The sequence below is a fragment of the Scyliorhinus canicula genome, chromosome 4 (assembly GCF_902713615.1).
Source record: "Scyliorhinus canicula chromosome 4, sScyCan1.1, whole genome shotgun sequence".
Lineage (NCBI taxonomy): Eukaryota > Metazoa > Chordata > Chondrichthyes > Carcharhiniformes > Scyliorhinidae > Scyliorhinus > Scyliorhinus canicula.
Genome location: NC_052149.1, coordinates 90788240 through 90814333, shown reverse-complemented (window position 1 = coordinate 90814333; position 26094 = coordinate 90788240). Strand labels below are relative to the sequence as shown.

General features: G+C 48.6%; 1 protein-coding gene across 1 annotated transcript in view; it reads left to right on the top strand.

Moving 5' to 3' along the window:
- LOC119964794 overlaps positions 1–26094 on the top strand; it is a 192099-nt gene that overhangs the window by 45109 nt on the left and 120896 nt on the right. The window contains exons 12-19 of the mRNA XM_038794788.1: positions 92–346; positions 479–739; positions 11405–11665; positions 12692–12946; positions 13696–13956; positions 14064–14324; positions 19374–19634; positions 25751–26011. Of these exons, the coding sequence (XP_038650716.1) occupies positions 92–346; positions 479–739; positions 11405–11665; positions 12692–12946; positions 13696–13956; positions 14064–14324; positions 19374–19634; positions 25751–26011 (2076 nt within the window). The remainder of the gene's footprint in view (positions 1–91; positions 347–478; positions 740–11404; positions 11666–12691; positions 12947–13695; positions 13957–14063; positions 14325–19373; positions 19635–25750; positions 26012–26094) is intronic.

Sequence of the window (26094 nt, the reverse complement as noted above, 5' to 3'; positions counted from 1 at the left end):
ACTCTCTTGGTAAAGATCATTCTCCTGAATATTGAATTATGCAGTTCAGTACTTTTCCAGTCGGTAACATGTGGGAATGTTCTTTTTGCAGTACCATGTGTCCCACAGAATGTTGATGCTCTCATGAACTGTGATGCTGGATATATGTCCGTCTCATGGGAGTTAAGTCAAGGTGCAATATCATACATTGCCACTGCGGAAGGGAGCAATGTGCAACAATGCAGCGCTAATGAAACATTGTGTGATATCACTGAGCTGCACTGTGGAGAAACCTACACCATCACAGTTCGCGCACACGATGATTCATGTGACACAGCTGAAAGTGCTTCCATCACAAAGAAAACAGGTAACTAAAGAGAAGTGGATTTTCCCACATCGCTAATTTCTGTGTGAAGATTTTAGCTGAAACAACAACTCTACCAAACATTAAGCAGCTGCTGGTCAAGTGCTCTTCATCTGGCCTTTTCATTCTTTTCAGCTTCGTGCATCCCACAGAATCTCGGGGTCCAGCTGGATTGTAACACAAACGATGCTGCTGTGTCCTGGACCCACACTAACGGTGCAATGTCATACTCTGCATCAGCAGAGGGAAGTGATGGACACGCAGTATCATGTGATACAGTCAACACACAGTGTCAAATAGCCAACCTACACTGTGGGCAGATGTATAATTTAACTCTGACAGCCCTGGACAATATATGTGACACTTCACAAAGCTCAATATTTGACTTCAGCACTGGTAAGTCTCTTGTATAAGAAGGGTGATTCAAAACTGGTACAATTGATCCCCACGACTGCTTGATGTATATTGAACATTCCACATAATAAAACATCTCAAACATTCCTTTCGGTCAGGAAATATGGAAATTGAACAGGAAATGTGCAAAAAGTTGTGATTGCAGCCGAGGTTTAAGAGTTAATTTTTTAAATTTTAAGGATCCTTTTGAAGATAGATTAAGAGGTAATAAGTCAAAATTAATTCCATGCAACAAGTCCCTCATGGCTGAAGGCTCAGTGGTGCAGAGGGGAGTGTGGATGAGAATCCTCAATGATAAGGAGCCCAGCACATCTGTTCAAAAGACAAGGCTGAGGCACTTGCAACAAACTTCAGCCAGAAGTGCCAATTGGATGATCCATCTCAGTCTCTTCCGGAGGTCCCCAGCATCTTGGAATTCGGTCTTCAGCCAATCCCATTTACTCCAGGTGATATCAAGAAATGGCTGAAGGCACAGGATACTGCAAAGGCCATGGGCCCTGACAATATTCCGGCAAGAGTACTGAAGATTTGTACTCCAGAGCTTGTTGCACCCTTAGCCAAGCTGTTTCAATACAGCTACAATACTGGCATCTACCTGGCAGCGTGGAAAATTGCTTAGGTGTGTTTTGTACACAAGAAAAAGAACAAATCTAACCCAGCCAATTACCGCTCTATCAGTCTGCTCTCCATCATGAGCAAAGTGATGGAAGGAGTCATCAATAGTGCTATCAAGCAGCACTTGCTCAGCAATAACCTGCTTATGGATGCTCAGTTTGAGTTCCGCCAGGGTCACTCAGTTCCTGACCTCATTACCACCTTGGTTCAAACATGGATAAAAGAGCTGAATGCCTGAGGTGAGAGTGACTGCCTTTGACATCAAGGCATTATTTGACTGAGTATGGCATCAAGGAGCCCTAGCTAAACTGGAGTCAATGGGAATCGGAAGGAAAACTCTCCATTGGTTGGAATCATACCTGGCACAAAGGAAGATGGTTGTGATGGTTGGAGATCAATCATCTCAGCTCCAGGACATCACTGCAAGAGCTCCTCAGGGTAGTGTCCCAGGACCAACCATCTTTAGTTACTTCATCAATGATCAAGGGGCTGATTTAGCTCACTGGGCTAAATCGCTGGCTTTTAAAGCAGACCAAGCAGACCAGCAGCACGGTTCGATTCCCGTATCAGCCTCCCCGGACAGGCGCCGGAATGTGGCGACTAGGGGCTTTTCACAGTAACTTCATTGAAGCCTACTCGTGACAATAAGCGATTTTCATTTCATTTCATTTTTCATCTCCCTTCCATCATAAGGTCAGAAGTGGGGATGTTTGCGAATGACGGCACGATGTTCAGCATGATTCATGACTCCTTAGGGAATGAAGCAGTCCATGTCAGTAGCATTGTGGATAGCACAATTGCTTCACAGCTCCAGGGTTCCAGGTTCGATTCTGGCTTGAGTCACTGTCTGTGCGGAGTCTGCACATCCTCCCCGTGTGTGCGTGGGTTTCCTCCGGGTGCTCCGGTTTCCTCCCACAGTCCAAAGATGTGCAGGTTAGGTGGATTGGCCATGATAAATTGCCCTTAGTGTTCAAAATTGCCCTTAGTGTTGGGTGGGGTTACTGGGTTATGGGGATAGGGAGGAGGTGTTGAACTTGGGTAGGGTGCTCTTTCCAAGAGGCGGTGCAGACTCGATGGGCCGAATGGCCTCCTTCTGCACTGTAAATTCTATGATGTCCAAATGCAGCAAGACCTGGACAATATCCAGGCTTGGGCTGACAAGTGGCAAGTTACATTTGTGCCAAACAAGTGCCAGGAAATGACCACCTCCTACAAGAGAGGATTTTACCACCGCCCCTTGACATTCAATGGCATTACTATTGCTGAATCCCCCACAATCAATATCCTGGGGGTTACCATTTATTCAGAAAGTGAACTGGACTTGCCATATTAATACTGTGGCTACCAGGGCAGATCAAAGGCTAGGAATCCTATGGTGAATAACTCACCTGCTGACCCTCCCCAAAGCCTGTCCACTATCTACAAGGCACAAGTCAGGAGTCTAATGGAATACTCTCCATTTGCCTGGATGAGTGCAGCTCCAACAACAGTCAGGAAGCTCAACACCATCCAGGACAAAGCAGCCCGCTTGATTGCTCGCTGTTCCACAAACATTCAAACCCTCCACCGCCGACAAACAGTGGCAGCCATGTGTACCATCTACAAGATGCACTGCAGTAACTCACCAAGGTTTCTTAGACAGCACCTTCCAAATCCATGACCACTACCTCTAGAAGGGCAAGAGCAGCAGATACCTGGGAAACCCACCACCTGGAGGTCCCCCTCCAAGTCACTCACCACCCTGACTTGAAAATATATCGCCGTTCCTTCACTGTCGCTGGGGCAAAATCCTGGAACTCCTTCCCCAACAACGCAGTGGGTGTACCTACACCTCAGGGACTACAGTGGTTCAAGAACGCAACTCACCACCATCTTCTGAAGGATGGTGTACTAAATGCTGTCCTAACCAGCGATGCACACATCCTGTAATTTTTTTTTTAAATCAGAAGAGCAGAGACTAAAAGTGAATTCCAGGACTGGGCTTGAATACCACCAGTAGCTGAATGAGGCCATTAATTGACGTTGATTAATACCCAATTCAAGGCTTCAACTGGTGTTATGGTGGGATGGCCATCCACGGGCCTTCCCCTCCTAAACTTAATCAGAGCAGAGACAGGAAGGGGGAGAAGCCCTACCAGGCAACCAGGCAACCGGGCACCCTCCCACCCAATCTAATGCCATGGAGAATTTAAACAAAGTCTGGCAGTTAACTGTCAATCATCAATTGATTTGTGCATTCACCATGGCAATACCTCTACCAATCAGAGTCCACTTGCCAACCAATCAGCCCTCTCTTCTCATGAAGTATAAATTGTTGTTCCCTTTGTGTTTGGTATCCTTGCGAATTGTCCTGGTGGCTGCTGGACAAAAAGCTTCAACAAAATGTGGTGTTTGTCAGTCACATGTTACATACCAGAAATATATATATCTTTTTAAGGAACAATTTAGTATGGCCAATCCACCAACCCTGCACATCTTTGGGTTGTGGGGATGAGACCCACACAGACACAGGGAGAATGTGCAAACTCCACGTGAACAGTGACCCGGGGCCGGGATCGAACCCAGGCCCTCAGCTCCATGGGGCAGCAGTGCTAACCACTGCTCCACCGTGCCGACCCGGCGCCACCATGCCGCCCTGAATATATCAGAGATAAATGATAACCCTGGGGGCTAATAAGAATGAGGAAATTAAGGGAATTAATATGAGCAGAGAATAAGTACTGGCATCAGGACCTGATATCCTACATATTAACGTTCTAACTGAGATAGCTGCAGAGATAATGGATGGGCTAACTATGATTTTCCAAAATTCTGCTCATTCTGGAATGGTCCCTGCAAATTGAAAGTTAGCAAACGGAACACACACAAAGGAGGAAGCGAGAAACCAAGGAACTACAAGCCAGTTAGGCTGACATCAGTTATCGTGAAAGAACTGGAATCTATTATTAAGGAATTCTGAACAATGCACGGTATAATTAGAACAAATCAATGTGGATTTACAAAAGGGAAATGCAGTTTGACAAATTTATTTTTGAAAATTTGATGGTGTAACTAAAAAAGTAGCTGAAGGGGAACCAGTAGATGTAGTATACCTGGATTCCCAAAAGGCATTCAGTAAGGTGTCACGCAATATAAGTGTTCATGGTGTTGGAAGTGATATATTAGCATGGATATTAGATTGGTTAATGGACAGGAAGCAGAGAGTAGGGACAAATCAAACATTTTCAAGTTGATAGGCTGTGGCTAGTGGAGTGCCACAAGAACCAGTACTGGAATTTCTGCTATTTACAGCCTATATTAATGACTTGGATGACGAGACAGAGGGCGGGATACTCCGACCCCCCCCCCCCCCCCCCCCGGCCGGGTCGGAGAATCGCCGGTGGTCAGCGTGAATCCCGCCCCCGCCGTCCTCCGAATTCTCCGGCCCACAAAAGTCGGCGAGGCATGAATTGCGCTGCCCGCCTTGGAGAATGGTGGGGACCGGCGCGACTCAATGGGCCCCGGGGTGCCTGAATTCTCCGGTCCACGATGGCCCGAAGTCCCGCTGGTTTTTTGCCGGTCCTGCCGATGTGGATCAGACTAGGTCCCTTACCGGTGGGACCTGGGACGTGGGTGGGCTCCGGGGTCCTGGGGGGGGGGGGGGGGGGCGCGGGACGATCTGGCCCCGGGGCGTGCCCCCACAGTGGCCTGGCCCACGATCGGGGCCCACCAATCCGCAGGTGGGGCACACTTTTCCTACACGTTGGCCGTGTCAGCCTCCGCGATGGCCGACGCGTAGGTGAACGCCCCCCGCGCATGCGCGGGGATGACGTCAGCAGCCGCTGATGCTCCCATGCATGCGCGGACTCTCGCCAGACGGCGGAGTCCCTTCGGCCCTGGATGACGTGGCGCCAAAGGCATTCCACGCCAGCCGGCGGGACGCAAACCACTCCGGCGCCGGCCTAGCCCCATCCTCCGCACCTTTGGGGCGGGCCGAAGCCGGAGTGGTTCATGGCACTCCATCCCTCTGGGGCCCCTCGCCCCACCGGGTATGGGAGAATCCCACCCAAAGAGTAATATACTGAGGTTTGCTGGTAATACAAAGGTAGGTGGGAATGTAAACTGTCAGGAGGAATCAAAGAGACTGCAAAGAGATATAAACAATTTAATTGAGTGGGCAACAAGATGGCAGACGATCTGACAACCCCATCATGCCAGGCGTGAATCCAAGTGAGCCGGTTAGATTGCGGGAGAGTCTGGAATCGGGACTACATTCGGTGCCGATCGGTTTGCGATCTGACCAGCCCATTCCTGTTGCCGAGATTCTGATCTTGCCACGGTGTGGTTAGAAACCAGTAATTACCAGTTAAGGCCAATCTGCATCCCATTAATGGGAAGGACCCCCTATCTAACGGCCTCTCATGATCTAACTGGCTCCCCAGTGAGTAGTCACACGGGTATTAATTAGTATTGGCTCACACAAATGTGGATGTCACAGCACCAGGGTGTTTCCCGGGTCATTGAGGGCTGCTGGGTGGTAATGGATAGGGCAACATGGTCGCCTTGCCCACCCCCTGGAATGTGAGCACCTTGGAACTGTCAGACTGGCACCTTGGCACTGCCACCCAGACACCACCAAGGTGGCTGGGTAGCACCGCAAAGCCGGTAAGAACACCCCAAGTTTCCAGGGTGGCAGTGCCAGAGTGCCTGGGTGCTAGGGTGGCACTGCCAAGTGTCAGCGCCTGAGGGGGGCTGAGCCCAACAAAGGAGGGTAGAGAGGAATATGAAGGGTAGGGGTAGCGGTGCAGGATGGGTAAGGAGGGGCCTCTGAAAGGTTGGGCGCGTGAAGGGTCAGGGTCCTGGAAAAAGGGGGCTGAAAGGGGGCGTGGGGAGGCCTGAAAAGGGGTGCCCTCAGCGAACCCATAGCAGGGTGCCATCACTTGGGGAGGGTGCCCATGTGTGAGTGGGGGTGGGGGTGACATTCCCCATGGGTGGTGGGTATAGGTGACCCACAAATTCACTTCAAAATCAGGGCACCCTTTCAAAATGGTGGCCTGATCTCTGAGGAGCCAATCTGGCCAGCGCATTTTGTTCCCCAATGATAAAAATAATTTGACGTGTGGGCTAAACTGGTGCACAACTCCCCAGGATCCAAGAAGCTTGGTTAGATAGAGGTGGGGAGCTCGCCGACAGAGGCGGCTGAAAACTCCCAGCAAAACCTGTCACAAATGACACTCAGGGCGCAATTCAACTAAATGAGAACAAAGTCCCACAGCAAGTGAGTTTAACCGTTTGTTTCCTGGCGCTATATAATGCAGTTGGGTAGAGAGCCTCAGTGGGGAATGTGCGTTCGAGGCTGCTCATAGCCTCGTTTTCTGCACTGAGGTGCTCTACTAGCTGGAACTCCTCAGTGTAGCGAGAGACTGGGATGCCATTTAAAGTTGGAGCCCCCCCCCCCCCCCCCCCCCCCAACCTCCCAAGCTCCGTCACTATAAGGGAGTCCCCGGGCCCACCCGCACCCCTCCCCCACCCAACACCTATGCAGTTCACTCCAGTCCAGATTGCCACCGTGCTCAAAAGGCCAACTAGTACCCTGGCAGCCCCACCTGGGTACCTTGGCAGTGCCAGGCTGGCACCCAGGTGGCAATTCCAAGATGCTCAACTGGCAGTATCAGAGTGCCCAGGTGGCACCAGCATTGCCAGGGCACCACCCTGCTCAGAGGCCAATCACATGGGGGCCTCCAATCCCCTGGGAAACCACCATGAGTGCCATTCCGTCTGGTCTCCGTTTGTGGTGCCTCGGGAAATTGCATATTAGAGTGAGACTAGCTCGCAATGGGCGGGATTCACATCACAAAGTCTTGTGAGAATGCATTAGATCTTGCAAGATGCTGCGAGCTGGGTAGATTCTGCGGGCAGGGTCTTCTGGCTTCTATCAGCCGCACTGCACCGTGGCTTGTGGCTTTTTGGGCACAATATGGCCATTCAAACGCTTAGAAACGTTTCTGTTGAATTGCAACCATAAAGCGGACAAGTGTAAGGTTTTCACTTTGGTGGTCAAAATAAAAAAGTAGAATATTTTTTAAAGCCATGTAGCTTGTTCTTTGAGAAACTGGGGTATAAGCTATACAAGGAACACAATGTTCGCATGCAGGTACAGAAAGCAATTGGGAAAGTGAGGAACTTTATTGCAAGGTGATTGGAGTGCAAAAATAAAAAGTCTTTAAACACATGTACATGGCTTCAATGAGACCTATTATGGGCCAGGGTTGGGAAAACTCCAAAGTATATCATGGAGTTCACCTGACCTACAACTGTTTATTGAATTTGGCTAGGATGAGTACAAGGGTCTGCCTTTCTGGTTTATTCAACAGAGGCCTGACGCACTTTTATTCAAAACAAATTTTATTCTACGAATTTAGTTGACATTTTTATAAACACACACAGTAAGCATTTTTATCAACTACCAACATAAAGACCCTACACAACTCCAGTACTCTATGTGTAACCCTTAATAAATTCCCCCTTTAGCTGTTCCAATTTAATAACAAGATCCCATAAACCAGAAACCCCTTTTGAAAGGGATGGCCCAGCACACAGCACTGAAGACCTAGTTGGATGCTCCTGTTTCCTTTCCAAAACCGCAGGTTTAAATTTCTTCCAGTAAACAGTTATTTCTTTTCAAGTTATCAAGCAGTCTGGAAACAGCTTTTAAAATGCATATAGAGAAAAAACCTTCTTTCAACCTGTGCAGAACAAAATCTCTTCAAACTCGAATCTAAAGTAAAACCAATTCCCAGAGCCACAGCCCAGCTCCACCCACACAATGACATCACTGAAGCCATGTGATAAGACAAAAACATTTCTTAAAGGGACACTCCCATGACAGACCATGGACACGATTTAACCCCTTCATTATGACCGGCACATATCTAGGCACGCTGGTTGGCAAGCATATATTTAACCCCGATTTTTTTAATTCCATCTCTTTAGCGAGATTGAAGTCAGATATAGCAGCCTACAGGGCAATAACCAGCCCCCCAGCGGGAAATCACGTGGGCGTAGTTTAGTACTCCTTTTTAAAAACATGAAGCTAGAGCGATGCCTGTTGGGGAACTGAGGACATGAGTAGCCATTTCCATTTTCTGGCACGCAGCTCAAGGACACTGGATCACACGCTGTGAGGTTACCTCTGGTGCTCCTCAGTCTGTGCCAAAGTCTGAGTCCTGGCTTACTGCTGACAACACGCTCACACTCATCCTCTGAACAGAGTTTGCATCGGGGGTGTTTCACCTTGGACCTCTGTGTCTAGGAGGTGGGGGGAGTGGAGCGCAACAGTGAGTGGAGGTGCAGGCAGGCCCACTGTGAAGATTAACATGACAGAGGCTACACATGTATCAGGTGTCACATGTTTTAATAGTGAACATTGGACATTTCTATTTTCCCTCACTGCAGATTGTGACCCCCCACCCCGCTCACCTACCTAGTGCCCACTCAATGATCTTCAACCTTCTTGATCTTATGTGGTCTACTGTTACATTGAGGTGTGTCCACAGGATGCACATCAGAGGTGGAGGTTAGGGTCTTTGATGCGCTTGGCGGATATCCTCTCGAGGGCCTGGAGCTGTGCCACCCTGTTGTGCCCGCTGCCCTTAAGATGCACCGGTGCAGGAGGGGGAGTTTCGGAAGAACTGGAGACTGCTGTTGTCTCTTTGTTAAGACCCTGGATGGACCTCCAATGCTTCCTCCTCCCTGATGGTACCCGTCGGGCCCTGGGATTCTCCATTGGATGGAGGGGCAGCTGAAGTGACCTCCAGAGGCCTCTGCGTCATCTCTGGCAGTTCCCCATTGTCTGCACCATGGTGTCAGTGCTATCAGCGAGTATTCTCAGTGATTGGACTATGCTCTGCAGTGCCTCGGCAATGTCGACCTGTGTCTGGAACACGTCCACCAGATTGTGCCCCAGAGGCCTGTCCGCTAATGTCGCCTGGTAAAGTGTGTGTGTCTCTGGACTGGTGGAAGGTGGGATGATAGCCTCGATGATGGCATCCTCGGAGCTCTCCTCTGAGGTGGTCTCTTGGGTGTTGGTGGGGTGAGCGGGGACGACGCTGGATGGAGTCCCTTCAGATGGAGATCCTGCAAGAGAATGGACATGTGGTCAGTGAGAGGGAAAGATCATTTTCTTGATGTGAACAAATCACTTGAGACAGGTCATCTGGGTGAAGGGGCAGTGGATCCTCACTTCTGTGGCACAGGCCAACCTCGCTTGGTGATGGCTCTCTCCTCGGTCAACCACGCAATCTCCAGATCCCGATCCTCATAGTGGGCGAGGACTCGGATATCTGGTACTTCACCCCCCATCTAGGCCCTTTTCCACTTATTATGGGCTATCTTCTCCTATGGGGACAAAGAGAGGACCTTGCGAGCTGCACGTTTGATGGCTGAGGCAGGTATATGGCAAGTGGCATGTCTGGAATCGCAACTGGATATGAAGGGGTTGTGCTGGTAGGTGCCAGAGAATGCTGAGGAGCAAACACGAACGTCGAGTGTGAAGAGGGTGCAAGGTGTGAGTCAGTGATTTGTGTGTGTATGTGTGTGGGGGGTGGGTTTGGGAACCTAAGGGCAGACAGAACTGATACCAGAAAAGAGGTGGTAACCTACTCTTGCAGCTCGGTGGAGGTCACTGGTGTTCTTCCACATTGGACGACGGTCCTCCTGATCATGCTGCCTGCACTGACAGCAGCTGCTCCTGCCTCCTGGGTGGTATTGGTAACCCTGTTGCTGGTTCTCGACCACCTCAGGAAACAGGATTGATCATCTCGCATCCACGGCATCGAGAAGCCTTGAGGTCAGCATCTCCAAAGCGAGGGGCAGGTCTGCTCGCTGCCATGCTTCTACGTTGACTGGAGTGAGTGGTGAGGGAGTGCATAAAAGAAGCTCCTCTTTGTTAGCGGTGAGACGCTGAGGTGAGTGTTCCACAGCAACAGGTGTTCACGAGTGGAGTGAGTAGGAATGGATAATTGACAAGTGGCCCATGGGGAATATTTAGCTCTTTCCATCAGCAACAATCCATGTGCCATCCAGTCTGAGAGTAGAGAAGGCCTGTAAATACACAGCCATAGGTATAACCACAGAAACACAATTCAAATCAGAATAGTTCAAAAACTGAACAGTGAACGGCTGCTCTGATCCTAATATTCTGGAATGGGCGCAGCGTTTTTACATATAATTCTCAATAAAGCCTTTGAGTGAAGTGAAGCCATTTATTTTCAAAAGAGAATCTTCCTGTTTTAAAAGATTATAATTTTCCCAAATAACTCTTTAAATGAGAGCAGTCAAATGTGTCAGAAAATTTTGTTCATTAAAAGATGGAGAAGTAAATCTTTGTTCAGAAACACAAAGATAATTATTGTGACTGTGGTAGCGGGCGCCTTTAAGGGGTGAAGTCTTGAGGGTCATAGAATCATAGAGTTCACAGTGCAGAAGGAGGCCATCAGGCCCATCGGGTCAGCACCAGCCCCCAGAAAGTGTACCCCACCCAAGCCCACGCCTCCACCCCATCCCCACAACCCAGCAATCCCACGTAATCCTTTTGGGCACTAAGGGCAATTTATCATGACCAATCCACCGAACCTTTGGACTGTGGGAGAAAACCGGATCACCTGGAGAAAACCCACACAGACAAGGGGAGAACGTGCAGACTCCGCACAGACAGTGACCCAAGCCGGGAATCGAACCTGGGACCCTGGTGCTGTGAAGCAACTGTGCTAACCACGGTGCTACCATGCTGCCCTATTTGGCCAATCAGTCTGGAGTGTGTAAACCCTGAGGCTGAGATTGGGTTTTACAGTCAGAAAGAAGTTTGGAGTTGTGGAATACAGTAGCCTTCATCTCACTCTCTGTATATAGTAATTTACCTTTAATAAACCGTTTATTCGTTAATCTACTTGATGGTCACCTGTCTGTCAAGATCTGTGACCTTCTTGTTTTGAATGTTTTGGACTGTAGATATTTCATGTCCGGTCAAAGCAAGCGTGTTTCTGTATTTTACAGCTCCATGTGCACCCCAATTTACTGACACCAGCTTAAACTGCGTCACCAAGAGTACGACAGTGACATGGGAGGAGAGTGATGGAGCTCTGTGGTACATTACAACAGCAGAAGGACAAGATGGACATGTGACACTGTGTAATTCAACAGAGACAAGCTGTGAATTCACGGACCTACACTGCAGTCAGACATATTTGATCACTGTCAAAGCAATAGATGGTCATTGTCAGAGTGTAAACACTTCCACTTTTGAAACGGAAACAGGTAAAAATTCTACAGAAGATTTTTTTTTAAAGGGGCAATTTAGTATGTCCAATCCACCTAACCTGCACGTCTTTGGGTTGTGGGGGTGAAACCCACGCAGACACGGGGTGAATGTGCAAACTCCACACGGACAGTGACCCAGGGCCGGGATTCGAACCTGGGTCCTCAGGGCCGTAGTCCCTGTGCTAACCACTGTGACACATACCGCCCCTTACAGAAGATTTAATCTCTGGGAGATGTTACACAGGTGCCGAAAGAAGTACTGTCATGAGGTTTAAGGCCCAGGAAGGTCATAGTGGTAATTTGGGAGGTAGTGTTACACTTGCTTTCCTCTCTGTGGTGTGACCTTTCAGCAGAGTGTTTGAACGCTCTGGTCTCTGGGTTTCTATTTAGTTACTAAGATTAATAATTTGTCTTAGTGATCACAAGGCTCTCTTTATAGAAATATGAAAGAAGCTTCCCCATCTGCCCTTTATTTGTTTTCAAGTTTCTAATCAGAAATTACAGCCCGTGATAGTGGTCCCCAGGGCCAACTGATGTTTCCATGATTTGCCATATTGTACAGGAGGAGCATATTACAGATGCAAGCTCTCCTACCATGACTACCCTTAAGTCCCTTATTTCCTCCCATTTAAACAAAGAAATTATGCTCTATAATACTATTTACTTACCTCCATTACACCAACTTTATTTCCCTTAACCATATTTTGCAACTAAACTACAATAATCAAAAGAGCAGCTTTTAGTTTTGAGATTAAAGAACTAATTTATCTTGAAATTAGCTCTGAAAATAAGTTTAATTACTACTTGCCCCTTACAAATTACCACTTAAACACCCTGCCTGATACCCAACTTCAAAAGCACACTTGTTTAGCCAAGCAGGCAGTGGGAAACTAGTTACTATTTGGCTACTGGGAATCTGTTCAATAGGTATTGACTTGCTGATTTTGGTATCAAAGAAGACGATTGAAACTTTGCACTGATATTAATTTATGACACCCCATTTTTCTTCCCTCCTCCCAAAAGTACCATGTTCCCCTCAGAATGTGCACGTTGATGTTGACACTGTCACTGCCTTTGTAACATGGGAGCCGAGTAATCTCACAGTGTCGTACACTGCAACAGCAGAGGGGTGTGATGGACACACAGCCGCCTGTACCACATCAGAAACACACTGTCTAATCCCAGACCTTCACTGCAGCCAAATATACAGCATCTCTGTACTCGCATTTGGTACAAACTGCAGCAGCATCCAAAGCTCCAGTTACGATATTTGGACAGGTAATGTAGAAGGGAAAGAACTGGCTTTATGTATAACTTTCCAACTCCTCAAATCATCTCAAAACATATCACTATTTAAAATTTACTTTTGAAATGTAATTGTTATAGTATTACTGCCAAAACTGATAAGCAAAGCCACAGCAATTGAATTGAATGACAAAATGATCTAATTTTACAATGTTAGCAAGCAACAATTCCTTGGTGATGCAGCCCTCTGATCTTCAAAAAGCCCTGTCTAACACCCTTCTGACCTGTTGGTTTATAACCACTCAGCTGTCTTATTTCCCTTTGGTGGATAGGGTTAAAGTTGACTGTGAAATTGCACTGTATCAGCAGAGAGAGTGGCCTGTTCATTAGTCACCCTGTTTCAATTGGCCTTAATTTTGATGTTATAGACGACCTGAACCAAAAGTAAACTGGGACCACAACCCACTTATGCCTTTGTTGTTCAATCTGTGCTACAACAGGCTTCCCTCGTCACTGTGGATATTAGAGATAAACTGACAATTTCACTTTGGGTCAACTTGGGTACAGATCATAGTGACCCAGAATACTGAACTGACATTTGTTGGCTTTAACACTTGACACTGAATTGAGTTGTCACAATGTGGGATACAATGGTGACTGCTTTATCCAAGTTATTTTAAGCTTTATGAGACGTTGGTAAGGAACATTTGATCAAAACAATTTCTCACATGAATCCTATGGATATTAGGATATTAATGTTTTTATTAATGTCTGTTCCACAGCACCGTGTACACCTGATGACATCAAGGTGACTGTGGATTGTAATTCGAATAGAGCGGTAGCATCATGGGAACGGACTGATGGAGCGATATTATATGAATTAACTGCAGAAGGCAGTGATGGACATACACACTCTTACAGCACAACAGAGACACGCTATGAAATGATGGATTTACACTGTGGACAGACCTATAACATAACTGTAACAACGCGCAGTTACAGCCGGACTGGCTTTTCAAGCACTTCTGCCCAAACCCGAACTGGTAATGCTATTAATCCTTAAATAATATCATGGAAATGCTTTTATATTTATTAATTGTAATATTTACAGGATGGAGAAGATTAATATTCATTTATATTTTCTAACCAGCACCGTGCATTCCTGAGAATCCAAAAGCTGAGCTGAACTGTGATTCGAATGCAGTATCCTTCTCGTGGGATGTCACGGATGGAGCAAAGTTATACACTGTAACCGCTCGAGATAGTCAAAGAGTCACAGCTTCATTCAACACCAGCGATACAAAGGCTCAAATCCCACACCTGGAGTGCGGTGAATATTATACAATCTCTGTTGTAGCAACAGACAACATCTGCAAAAGTGCTCAGAGTGCAGTGGTGAATGTACATGCAGGTATTGCTCATTTCCATAAAACATTTTGTGGCATCTTAAATTAAATTGTGCCTTCCTCGAGCAGTATTTAAATGTGCAAAGCTTTATGTTCCAGTTATACACTTATTAAATGGGTCTCTATGCATCGTCCAGATTAAATTGCAGTCTTCATAGAATAGTATACACATGTAGAGTTCATAGAATAGTATACACATGTAGAGTTACTCTTTTTAACTTTGATACCTTTGGTCTAAAAACTCAGCAATGCGTATACGTTTTAACTTTGTGTCCTATTTAACCTGAAATATTTCCATTGACCCAGTGAGTTGTTCCAAAAGGTTTTGGAAAGAAGTGCATTTTCAAAACTTGCCTGCTGGGCCAACAACATTTTTCCAAATTCTAAATCTTCCACCTCACCCCAACACCACCCCTCCCGCAAAGGAAATGAGAAATATTATTTTGTGAATGATACATATGGACAAACATTAGATATGAAATATGAGCCAAAATTATGGATTCCGGAGTCACAATATTTGTGCTGCACAGCTGGATACTTAAAGTAGTGAATTTTGAACTTGCTCCCATCCGAGTGTCAACCTTTAGGGATTCATGGGAAGAAAAGAGGAAGTAAATATCTAATGAAAACAGATTAAACTGTGTCTAAAGCTGACTCATCTGATGTGCTAAATTAGTGGAATATCTTTTCCAATGGCTGTAGCCCTGTCTTGCAGAATGGAACAGTATGACACTGAGAAGAGACAAGAGGCTCAGAGGTGCAAAAGCAGCCGATGTCTTACCCTATTTGTAGCTCTACACTGCACTTGTTTTGCACTGCCTTTTATTTTTGGTCATGTGAAAATCAGCTCTGCAGGAAATTTGTGTGTAAATTCCTGTTGACCAGCATGTCAAAGAGACTGACATAGATTTTGGCATAAGTTCAGCGTTAAAAGGTTTGAGGAGAAATGAATGGGAGCAGTTAATATTCCTAAGTCATTGGGCGCTATCTAACATCTACATGGCAATGGGTGCAATTCAGAGCGAGCCGGTTAGATCACGGGAGAGTTCAAAATTGGGAACTCCGCTGGGCGCAAATCCAAGCGAGCCAATTAGATCGTGGGAGAGTCTGAAACCGGGTGTTGATTGGTTTCCGATCTAACCGACGTGCTCCCATTGGCGGGATCTGGATCCCGCTGCGGTGAGGCGAGAAACCAATAATCACCAATTAAGGCCAATCTCCATCCCATTAACGGGAAGGGCCCCCTATCGATCGCCCTCCCCCTATCTAACCAGCTCTCCAGCGAGTGGTCACGCAGGCATCCTTTAACACACCTATTTAAAAACAGGAAGCTAGGGCAATGGCTGCTGCGGGGATTGGAGGAGGTAAGTAGTTATCTTAGAAAAGGGGCAGTCAGCCCGGGGGGGGGGGGGGGGGGGGGGGGGGGCTGCTGCCATTGTTGGGGGAGGGGTCACCCTTGATTGGTGACGAGAGGCTCAGCGGCCACGGGTCTGACATGCCAGCCCCTGGATCGTGTATACCCATACCAGGGGCAACTTCAGCTTCTGCCTGTTCATCCTACCAAACACGTCCAGCTCAAAGCCCCTACTGAGGTAATATGGTGCAGGTCACTTTAACTCCCACTGACTGTGACGGCCTCTGGCCACACAACTGAAGGCTAGCTAATATGGAATTGGCAATGTTATTAATGTGAGCACTTCACAGCTCCCAAGTGGATTCCCATGGGTAGTTGTGCCATGTTGCAGGCAGGTGTTCCTGCCTGGCATCCCAATCAGACGATGAGACCTGGTCATTTTGCCTGAACACTGGAGGCTTCAACACAACAGGGCCAGCTGCCAACAATCGAACGCCCAAGAGCTGGGCTACAGCACTGGAATGCCCCCGCAACCAGAGAGTGGGTGTGTGGTTGAGGAGGGGGTACCTAAGCCTGGTCCCAGTACTGTTCCCGGCGGAGGTCTGGGGTCCAGGGTCTGGGGTCCGGTGCCCAGGGCCCCTGCTGTGACCAGGGGTGCGTATACAGGGCGGGGTCCCCCAGCACCACCGGCTCATTGGATGGCACCCTGCGAGATGGCAGGAAATGTAAGGGCGGGGGAGGCTTGGGAGATTTGAAGGTACCGGGGTGGAAGCCACAACTGACTGTCGGTCTCTCGCTCTCTCCGATTCCGTACAGATATCACGTGATGGATGGTATTGGGGACCCGCAGCAGCTGCGCTCACGGTGGCAGTGGCAGTCCAGGCAGCCAGACACCGGAGAAGGCAGCGGCATCGACAGAGGCTCAAGGCGCAGTCCTTGTGCAGGGATCCACCCCACACCCTGAGGACCCAGCCGCCCAGCATGCAGTGGAGGCCTAGAGGGCGAGGCCAGCAATGGCCCAAGGTGTACAGGCGGCGCTGGCCGTTTGAAGAGATGTCGGACATCATGTGGCGCAGAAGGCTCCGCCTCAACAAAGGGACGGTGCGGCACCTGTGTCATATCCTTGTGGATTTGCCACCACGTGGAGGAGGAGGCTACCTGCACCCAGTGGTTGTCAAGGTCACCACAACCCTGAACGTCTATGCATTGGGTTCATTCCAGGGCTCGAGTGGAGATTTGTGTGGCATCAGTCCGAAAACCACTCACAAGTGCATCTGTGAAGTCACGGACACCCTGTTTGCCCAGACAACGGAATATATAAACTTTGACCTGGACCAAGCCCATCAAGATGCCTGTTTGGCAGGATTCTCCACCATCGCCAGGAAGCGACAGGTCCCACGGTAATAGATGGCACGCGTGTTGCCTTGCGCGCACAGGGCCTTCTGGGAGCGCACCTCATTAACAGTAAGGAGTTCCACTCCATGAACATTCAACTTGTGTGCGATCACTACTGAAGATCATGCACGTGTGTGTAAGCCTCCCCTGGATTCTGCACGACAGCTACATCCTGGGGCAGTCGGAGATCCTCCGCATCTTTGAGGACGCCCCAGATGACCGATTGGCTCTTGGGGTGTAAGGGCCTGTCTGATGATGCCAGTGCGGAGGCCAGTGACCAATGTGGAGACCCGATATAACAAGACCCATGTGGCCACCTGGGCTGTCACTGAGCTGCATCGGACTGCTCAAAATACTGTTCGAATGCCTCGACTGCTCTGGTGGTGCCCTGCTGTACATCCCCCAGAGGGTCGCCCACTCTGCTGTGCCCTTCACAATTTAGCATAGCAGTGGGGCAACATGCTAGAGGTGGAGGGGGACAAACATGTGGCCACCGAGGAGGGGGAGGGCGAGGAGGAGCTGGACTAGGAAGGCTGGAAGACGGGCCTAGGAGGACCCGCAAGAACAGCCGGAGGATGGAGGACAGGTGACACCTGTGAGGGACCGGTATGTCCAGAGAGCCAGGGAAGCCCTCGCCCGCTTCTCATAGGACGTGGCTTCATCCATCATCTCACTCCCTCCCCATCCACTGTTTCCCCCCCTCATCCATTGCCCCTCCCCAACCATTTCCCCCTCTCCCCCCCCCCCCCCCCAATTGCCGTGTTCCACCCTCCCAGGGTCTGTGTTACATCACTCCAAGGTGATGGGCCTGTGTCAGCACTGTCAGCGGGTCAATGTACAATGCAGGAGGATGATGATAACCCGCTGTGAGCTGAACTCTGGTGCTCCTCAATCTATGCCATAGTCTGACTCCTGTCTGTCTGCTAACTGCGCTCTCACGCCCATTACATGCACATGGTATGCCTTCGGGAGGGGGGGGAGCTCTGGTAGCTGGGAGCCCGGGGGACTGGGGCTGGGGAGGGTGGAGGTAAGAGAGGGAGAGCAGTGCAGGCCAGTCCGCAGTGTGGAATAACGTGACAGAGGCTTCACATATCTCGGGAGTAACGTATTTCAATGGTGTACAGTTGTGGCCCTAACTGCCCCTTGGTACCAATAGTGCCAACCTCCCTACCTCCCTCCCCCTGTGCCCTTTCAGTGAATCCTCAATCTTCTTAGCCCTCTGTGCTTTGCCACTAGGCCGAGGTGTGTCCCCAGGATGCACATCAGAGCTGGAGGCAACCTGATGCTTACCGCGTCCCGTGGCCATTGATGCCCCTGGCGGGCGTACTCTGGAGGATCTGGGGCCGGAGGGCCCAGCCACCTTGGGATGGACAGCTGGATTGAGCTCAAGAGGTGTGCATCATCTGGGTCTGGCAGCCCTGGCGGCTCCCCATTGTCTGCGCCATGGTGTCAGTGCCCTCAGCGATGCCTCTGTGTGACCCGGCCACATCTGCAGTGAATCGCCAATGCCCACCTGCATCTGGGACATGGTCCTCAGCGACTAGGACATGCTCTAGAGCACCTCCACAATTCCCAACCGAGACTGGGCCATGTTCTGCAACACCTCGGCAAGGTCCACCTGCATTTGGAACACATCCCCACCGCCACCTCGGATGCCCGGCACCATCGGCTGGGAATCTTGCAGTAGAATGGACATGGAAAGGATTATTTTGTCAGGGCATGAACAACACGCATGTGAGGATGAAAACCCAGGCCAATGCGACAAATAACCACTAATTGTTTATCGTTGTTTTCATCAGTGCCAATAACTAATGAGTGATGCACAGAATACACTATATGATTAATTCCCCATTCACTTTGCTATGTGTGGTGAATCACAATCCTAGTAATTCACACTGTGTTATATTGTATGTGTTGTGTCTCTGTAAGCTCGGTATACGAGCAGTTGCGCGGCTCTGCCCATAGGGGGAGATGAGGAGTTTGTACTGGGCTCCACCCTTGGCTGCCCATGGTTCCACCCATGGCTCCTCCCACTAACTGGAAGTATAAAGATCTGCAGTTGTGAGCCTGCTGCCAGTTCATCTTGTCGCAGGCAGACTCAGTTGTAAGACTATTAAAACCACTGTTCACCTCCAACCACGTGTCTTGTGAATTGATGGTCACATCACTGTGTTTATAGAATGACTAGTTGCAATATAATTATTGACGATTCATCAAATTCATCTATCCCTTATTTATGTGAAATTACATTGATAGTTTTATTCTGTTGTCTTCCGTCCATTTTAACTTTCAATCTTATTTTCAGTCCCTTGCGATCCACAGAATGTAGAAGTGAGGCTGGATTGTAACCTAAATACAGCTTCGGTATCGTGGGACGACAGCAGAGGTGCATTGTTGTACACTGCCTTTGCTGAAGGACCCGATGGGAACATCACATTATGCAGCACATCAGAAACATCATGTCGAACACCCGAGTTACTCTGTGGCCAGTTATATTCTGTGTATGTCACAGCATCTGACAGCACATGCAACCAATCTGAGAGTTCAATGGTTGAAGTCCAAACAGGTAACTCCTTGATTTACTGAGAAATACTGCCCTAAAAAGGCCAACATGAACGGAACATGCAGCATGTGTTGTTAACTAGTATATGCTGCAGTATATTGGTTTAAAATATTAAACCAAAGTATCAGTGACTCCAATGTTCTTTGTTGATCCATTCTTCTATTAAGTGTGCATTCATGATCATCTATATAGGGCGACACAGTGGCACAGTGGTCAGCACATATGCCTCACACCGCCAGTGATCCAAGTTCGCTTCCGACCTCGGGTGACTGTGTGGAATTGCATTTTCTTCCCGTTTTCAGGATGGCAGCCGGTGACTAGTCGTGTGCCTCAAGAGCTGGTGTTTGAACCACTTTTCACAATATACATTAATGATCTGGAAGAAGGAACTGAGGGCACAGTTGCTAGGTTTGCAGGTGATACAAAGATATGCAGAGAGACAGGTAGTATTGAGAAAGCAGGGGGCCTGCAGAAGGACTTGGACAGGCTGGGAGAATGGGCAAGTAAGTGGCAGCTGGAATACAATGGGAAAAAGTGTGAGGTTATGCACTTTGGAAGGAGGAATGGAGGCACAGACTATTTTCTAAATGGAAAAATGCTTAGGAAATCTGAAGGACGAAGGGATTTAGGAGTCCTAGTTCAAGATTCTCTTAAGGTTAACTTGCTGGATCAGTTGGCAGTTAGGAAGGCAAATGCAATGTTAGCATTCATGTCATGAGGGCTAGAATACAAGAGCAGGGATGTAATTCTGAGGTTCTATAAATCTGGTCAGAGCCCAGTTGGAGTATCATGAGCAGTTTTGGGCTCTGTATTTAAGGAAGGATGCGCTGACCCTGGAAAGGGTCTAGAGGAGGCTCACAAGAATGATCCCTGGAATTGTCATTATGAGGAGAGGTTGAGGACTCTGGGTCTGTACTCATTGGAGTTTAGAAGGATGCGGGGGGATCTCATTAAAACTTATAGGGTACTGCGAGGCCTGAATAGAGCGGACGTGGAGAGGATGTTTCCACTAGTAGGAAAAACTAGAACCCGAGTCCACAGCCTCAAACTGAAGGGACAAGACTTTAAAACAGAGATGAGGAGGAATTTCTTCAGCCAGAGGTAGGGAATCTGTGGAACTCTTTGCCGCAGAAGGCTATGGAGGTCAAATCATCGTGTGCCTTTCAGACAAAGATAGATAGGTTACTGATTAATAAGGAGTTCCAGGGCTATGGGGAGAAAATATCAGCCATGATTGAATAGCGGACAGACTCAATGGGCCGAGCTGTCTAATTCTGCTCCGATGTCTTATGGTCTTATGGTGTCTGTGAGTTTTCTCCGGGTGCTCCGGTTTCCTCCGACAGTCCAAAGATGTGCAGGTTAGATGGATTGGCCATGCTAAATTGGCCCTTAGTGTTCAAAGGTTTGGTGTGGATACAGGGCTAGAGCAGGGATTGGGCCTAGTTAGGGTGCTCTTTTGAAGGGTCAGTGCAGACTCGATGGACCAAATGGCCTCCTTCTACACTGTAGGGATTCTATGATTCTATGATATAAAATAGAGAGAAAACATGAACCCCCCCAAATCCTCTCCAATGCAATCAATATTATGTTCACTAGCTTTGTTTTTATGTTATTCGTTCAAGAGATGTGGGCTTCACTGGCAAGACCAGCTTTCATTGCCTAACCCCAGTTGCGTGAATGTTACTTATCACTCAGCCCAGGCCTGGATATTGTCCAAGGCCTGCTTCATTTGGACACGGAATGTTTCAGTATCTGCAGAGTTGCGAATGGTGCTGAGCATTGCACAATCATCAACGAACATCTCCACTTATGACGTCATGATGGAAGGAAGGCCATTGATGAAGCAGCTGAAGATGTTCGGGCCTGAGATACTCCTGCAGTGATGTCCTGGAGCTGAGATGACTGACTTCCAGCAGCCATCTTCCTTTGTGCTGGGTATGACTCCAACCAATGGGGAGTTTCCCCCTGATTCCCATTGACTCCTGTTTTGCTCGGGTTTCTTGATGCCACATTTAGTCAAATGCTGCCTTGATATCATGGTCAGCCTCTCTCACCTCACTCTGAAGTTCTGCTATTTCATCCATGTTTGAAGCAAGGATGTAACAAAGTCAGGAGTTGAATGGCTCTGGCAGAATCCAAAATAAATGTCAGTGAGCAGGTTATTGCTAAGCAAGTGCCACCTGATTGCTCTGTTGAAGATCCCTTCCATCACTTATTCTGATGGTCGAAAGTAGCCTGATAGAGTGGTAATTGGCTGGGTTGGATTTATCTTGCTTTTAGTGTATAGGACATACCTGGGCAATTTTCCATATTGCTGGGTAGATGCCAGTGATGTAGCTGTACTAGAACAGCTTGGCTAGGGACACAGCAAGTTCTGGAGTACAGTCTTCAGTACTATTGACGGGATATTGTCAGGGTTCATAGTCTTTGCAGTATCCAGTGCCTTTAACTATTTATTGATATCACTTGGAGTGAATTGAATTGGCTGAAGACTGTGATATTGGGGATCTCCAGAGGAGGCCAAGATGCATCATCCACTCAGTACTTCTGGCTGAAGATTGTTATAAATGCTTCAGCCTTATCTATTTCACTGATGTGCTGGGCTCCTCCATTATTGAGGACGGGGATACTTGTGGATCCTCCTCCTCCAGTGAATTGTTTAATTGTCCACCACCATTCACGGCTGGATATGGCTGACCTCAGAGCTTAGATCTCATCAGTTGGTTATGGGATCACTTAGCTCTGTCTGTCACTTTCTGACTATGCTGTTTGGTATGCAAGTAGTCATGTAACTTTACCAGGTTGGGACGTCATTTTTAGCTCTGCCTGGTGCTGTTCCTGGCATGCCCTCCTGCATTCATCATTGATCCAGGGTTGGTACCCTGGCTTGGTGGTAATGGTAGAGAGGGAGATATGCTGGACCATGAGGTTACATATTGTAGTTGCGATATTCTGCTATTGCTATTGGCGCGCAGCGCTCCATGGATATCTGGGGCTGGATTCTCCGTTTTGGAGACTAAGTCCCCACGCCGACGTGAAAACGGTGATCTTTTCCACCAGGAAAACTGGTGCAAAACGGCCAGCGATTCCCCGTTTTTCTGGGGGCCAGCAGGGAGGCAGCATAGAGCTTGCAGCTGTAGCTGCCGATCTGGCCCTGAGCACTTCCGGTTCCGTGGCTGTGCATGCACACAGCGGCGGCCTGCAGCGGTCACGCCATGCTCCATGGCGCACTCAGTTCACGGACCAGCACTGCAAAATTAGTGCCACCCCCTTGGGCTGCTCGCACATTCCAGACTGCCTGTCCACAGTACCCCAAGCCCCGAATTAAACCCCCTCCCCCCAGCCCGCAGATTAGCCCTCCCCCAAACTGAGTCCACAGCCATCACGCGAGGTTCCCGGAGGGTGTGAACACATGTAACCCATGCCATTGGGAACTCAGCCAGTTGGCAATGGAGCATTGCGGGGCGGGCCTCAGGCAATTGCCTGAGGCCGTGGATAATCGGCGCAGCGTACTCCTAGAGTACGTCACTTTTCAGGGACTTCGGTGTCGGGAAAGGAGTATCCAACCCCCGGTCTTCAGTTGCTAGATTTGTTTGAAGTTTATCCCATTGAGCACAATGGTAGCGCCGCACAACGTGGTGGAAGGCACTCTCAATGTGAAGACGGGACTTTGTCTCCACAAGGACTGTGAGGTTGGTGAGGATGAGGTCAGGAATGTTTTCCCTCTTGTTGGTTCCCTCACCACCTGCCATTGATCCAGCCTAGCAGCTATGTCCTTTAGGACCCGGCCAGCTCAGTCTGTGGTGGTGCTAGCAAGCCAGTCTTGGTGCTGAATATTGAAGTCTCCCACCCAGTGTGCATTCTGCAACCTTGCCACCTTTGGTGCTTCCTCCAAGTGATTGTCAACATGGAGGAATACTGACTCATCAGCTGAGGTGGGGTTGGCAGTCTACGTGATAATCAGCAGGAGGTTTCCTTGCACATGTTTGACTTCATGGGGGTCCGGAGTCAATGTCGGGTCTCCCAGGGAAACTCCCTTCCAACTGTATACCACTGTGCCGCCACCTCTGCTGAGCCTGTTCTGCCGATGGGCCAAGACATACCTAGGAACGGTGATAGTGGTGTCTGAGATATCGTCTGAAAGCTATGATTACATCCTTGTAACTATGTCAGCCTGTTGCTTGACTGGTCTGTGAGATAGCTCTCCCAATTTTGGCACAAGCCCCCATATGTTAGTCAGGAGGGCTTTGCAGGGTCGACAGGGCTGGGTTTGCCGTTGTCATTTCTGGTGCCTAGATCCATAGCAGGTGGTCTGTCCTGTTTCATTCATTTTTGTTAGCAATTGGATACAACTGAATGGCTTACTTGGCCCTGTCAGAGGGCAATTAAGCGTCAAGCACATTGCTATGGATCTGGAGTCACATATAGGCCAGACCAGATAAAGGCTGCAGATTTCTTTCCCTAAAGGACATTAGTAAACCAGATGGGTTTTTTACGGCAATTGACAATGGTCATCATTTAATTCCAGATGTTTTATTAAATTAAAATTCAATATTCAAATCTGGGTCTCCGGAGCTTTACCTTGGGACTCTGGGTTACTCGTCTAGCAGCAATACCACTACGCTACCACCTCTCCTTTCTTTTCTATCGTCCTGTCAGTCAACAACTTTATATCCCTGTTGCTACATTACCATTTCAACCTTATGCCTGATTATTTTGTAAGAAGACATGGGAGACACCTTTTTATCAAACACCTTCTGAAAATCCACATCGACTGCAATAGAAACATGGAAAATAATGGGAGGAAAAGACCAGCGATCCGACATAGGCTGTGGCTGGAACAAAACGACTGAACAATTTCAATGTGCAAATTAAGATTAACAATTAAGATTAGACTCACTTAATATAATTATTGTGCTAATGAGAGAGGCATTATTTAAAGCATCAGATGATTTACACAGTAACCAGATAAGATTGTTTAATTTTTTATGTTTGATGTTCATTATTCCTGTGTATAGTTAATTTCCATGGTAACGGAAATAATTACGTTTGGACTTCATTTTACACGTCTACAAATGCAATTTTACCCAATCGTTTTTTCTTCCAATTAAGGGCCAACTTAGCGTGGCCAATCCACCTACCCTGCACATCTTTGGGTTGTGGGGGTAAGACCCACGCAGACACGGTGAGAATGTGCAAACTCCACACGGACAGTGACCCTGGGCCCGGATCGAACCCGGGTCCTCAGCGGCGTGAGATGGCAGTGCTAACCACTGCGCCACCGTGCCGCACACAACAAATGCAGGGCGCGATTCTCCCATATGGGGAGAAATCGTAAGGCTGGCGTCAAATCCGAGCGGGTTTGACTCCAGCCCCCCCCTTCCCAACCGGGAACCGATTCTGGTCCCCGGTCGGGGCTAGCAGCCCGACGCCGTAAACCCCGGCATCACGGGCTTAACGAATTTCGTTAAGAGTTTGCCAGAGGTAGCGCTGGCTGACGCGTCATATGACGTCAGTCGCGCATGCGTGGATTGGAAGACTCCAACCCGCGCATACGCGGATGACGTCATCGCGTATTTGCGCGCAACCCGCGCATGCGCGGGCCGGAATGCCCCTCAGCCGCCCCGCGAATGGATACTGCGGGGCGGCGGAAGGACAAATAGTGCGCGGGCATCGGGCCCGCTGCCCGCAATCGGTGCCCACCGATCGCGGGCCCATGGCACCCTTGGCACGGCCGTGGTACTGCCGTGCCAATCGGTGCCATGGTTATAAAAAGCGAGAGTTTACGGCCGTTTTTACGAACGGCCAGACCAGGTGTGTTTGCCGTTCGTAAAAACAGCCGTAAAGGGCTGGGAACTCGGCCCATCCATCAGCTGTGAATCGCTGCCGGCCGTAAAAAAACGGCGGCAGCGATTCGTGTCGGGAGTTGGGCGTGGGGGGGGGGGAGAATAGCGGGAGGGCGTCGGAACAGCGTGGCCGTACAATTTTACGAGCCACACTATTCTCCGCACCGTCGGGAGTGCGGAGAATCGCGCCCGCAGTGTTACAATGCATAAAGTTAAATTCAAGTTCAGGAAACTGACTGTGCCTTTATCCATCTTGTTTCTCTGGTATCTCAGCCCCTTGCAGCCCCCGGATTGTAAGTGCTTATTTGGAGTGTACAACACACACGGTGTCAGTATTGTGGGAGCTGAGTGACGGTGCAATGAACTACATCGCAATAGCAGAAGGAATGGAAGGAGACAGATATTCATGCAATGCAACAGAGGAAAACTGTGAGATCGTGGACCTTCCATGTGGTCAGATGTACAATATAACTATATTAGCAATGGATGGGAATTGTTCCAGTTTACCAAGTCCAGCTTTTGAAATTCAAACAGGTAAACCTTTGGCAGTGTTGTAATGAAAGTAAACAGAACACAGTTTCTAAAGGGCAGGAAAAAACTAGAATTGTTGCTTTGCA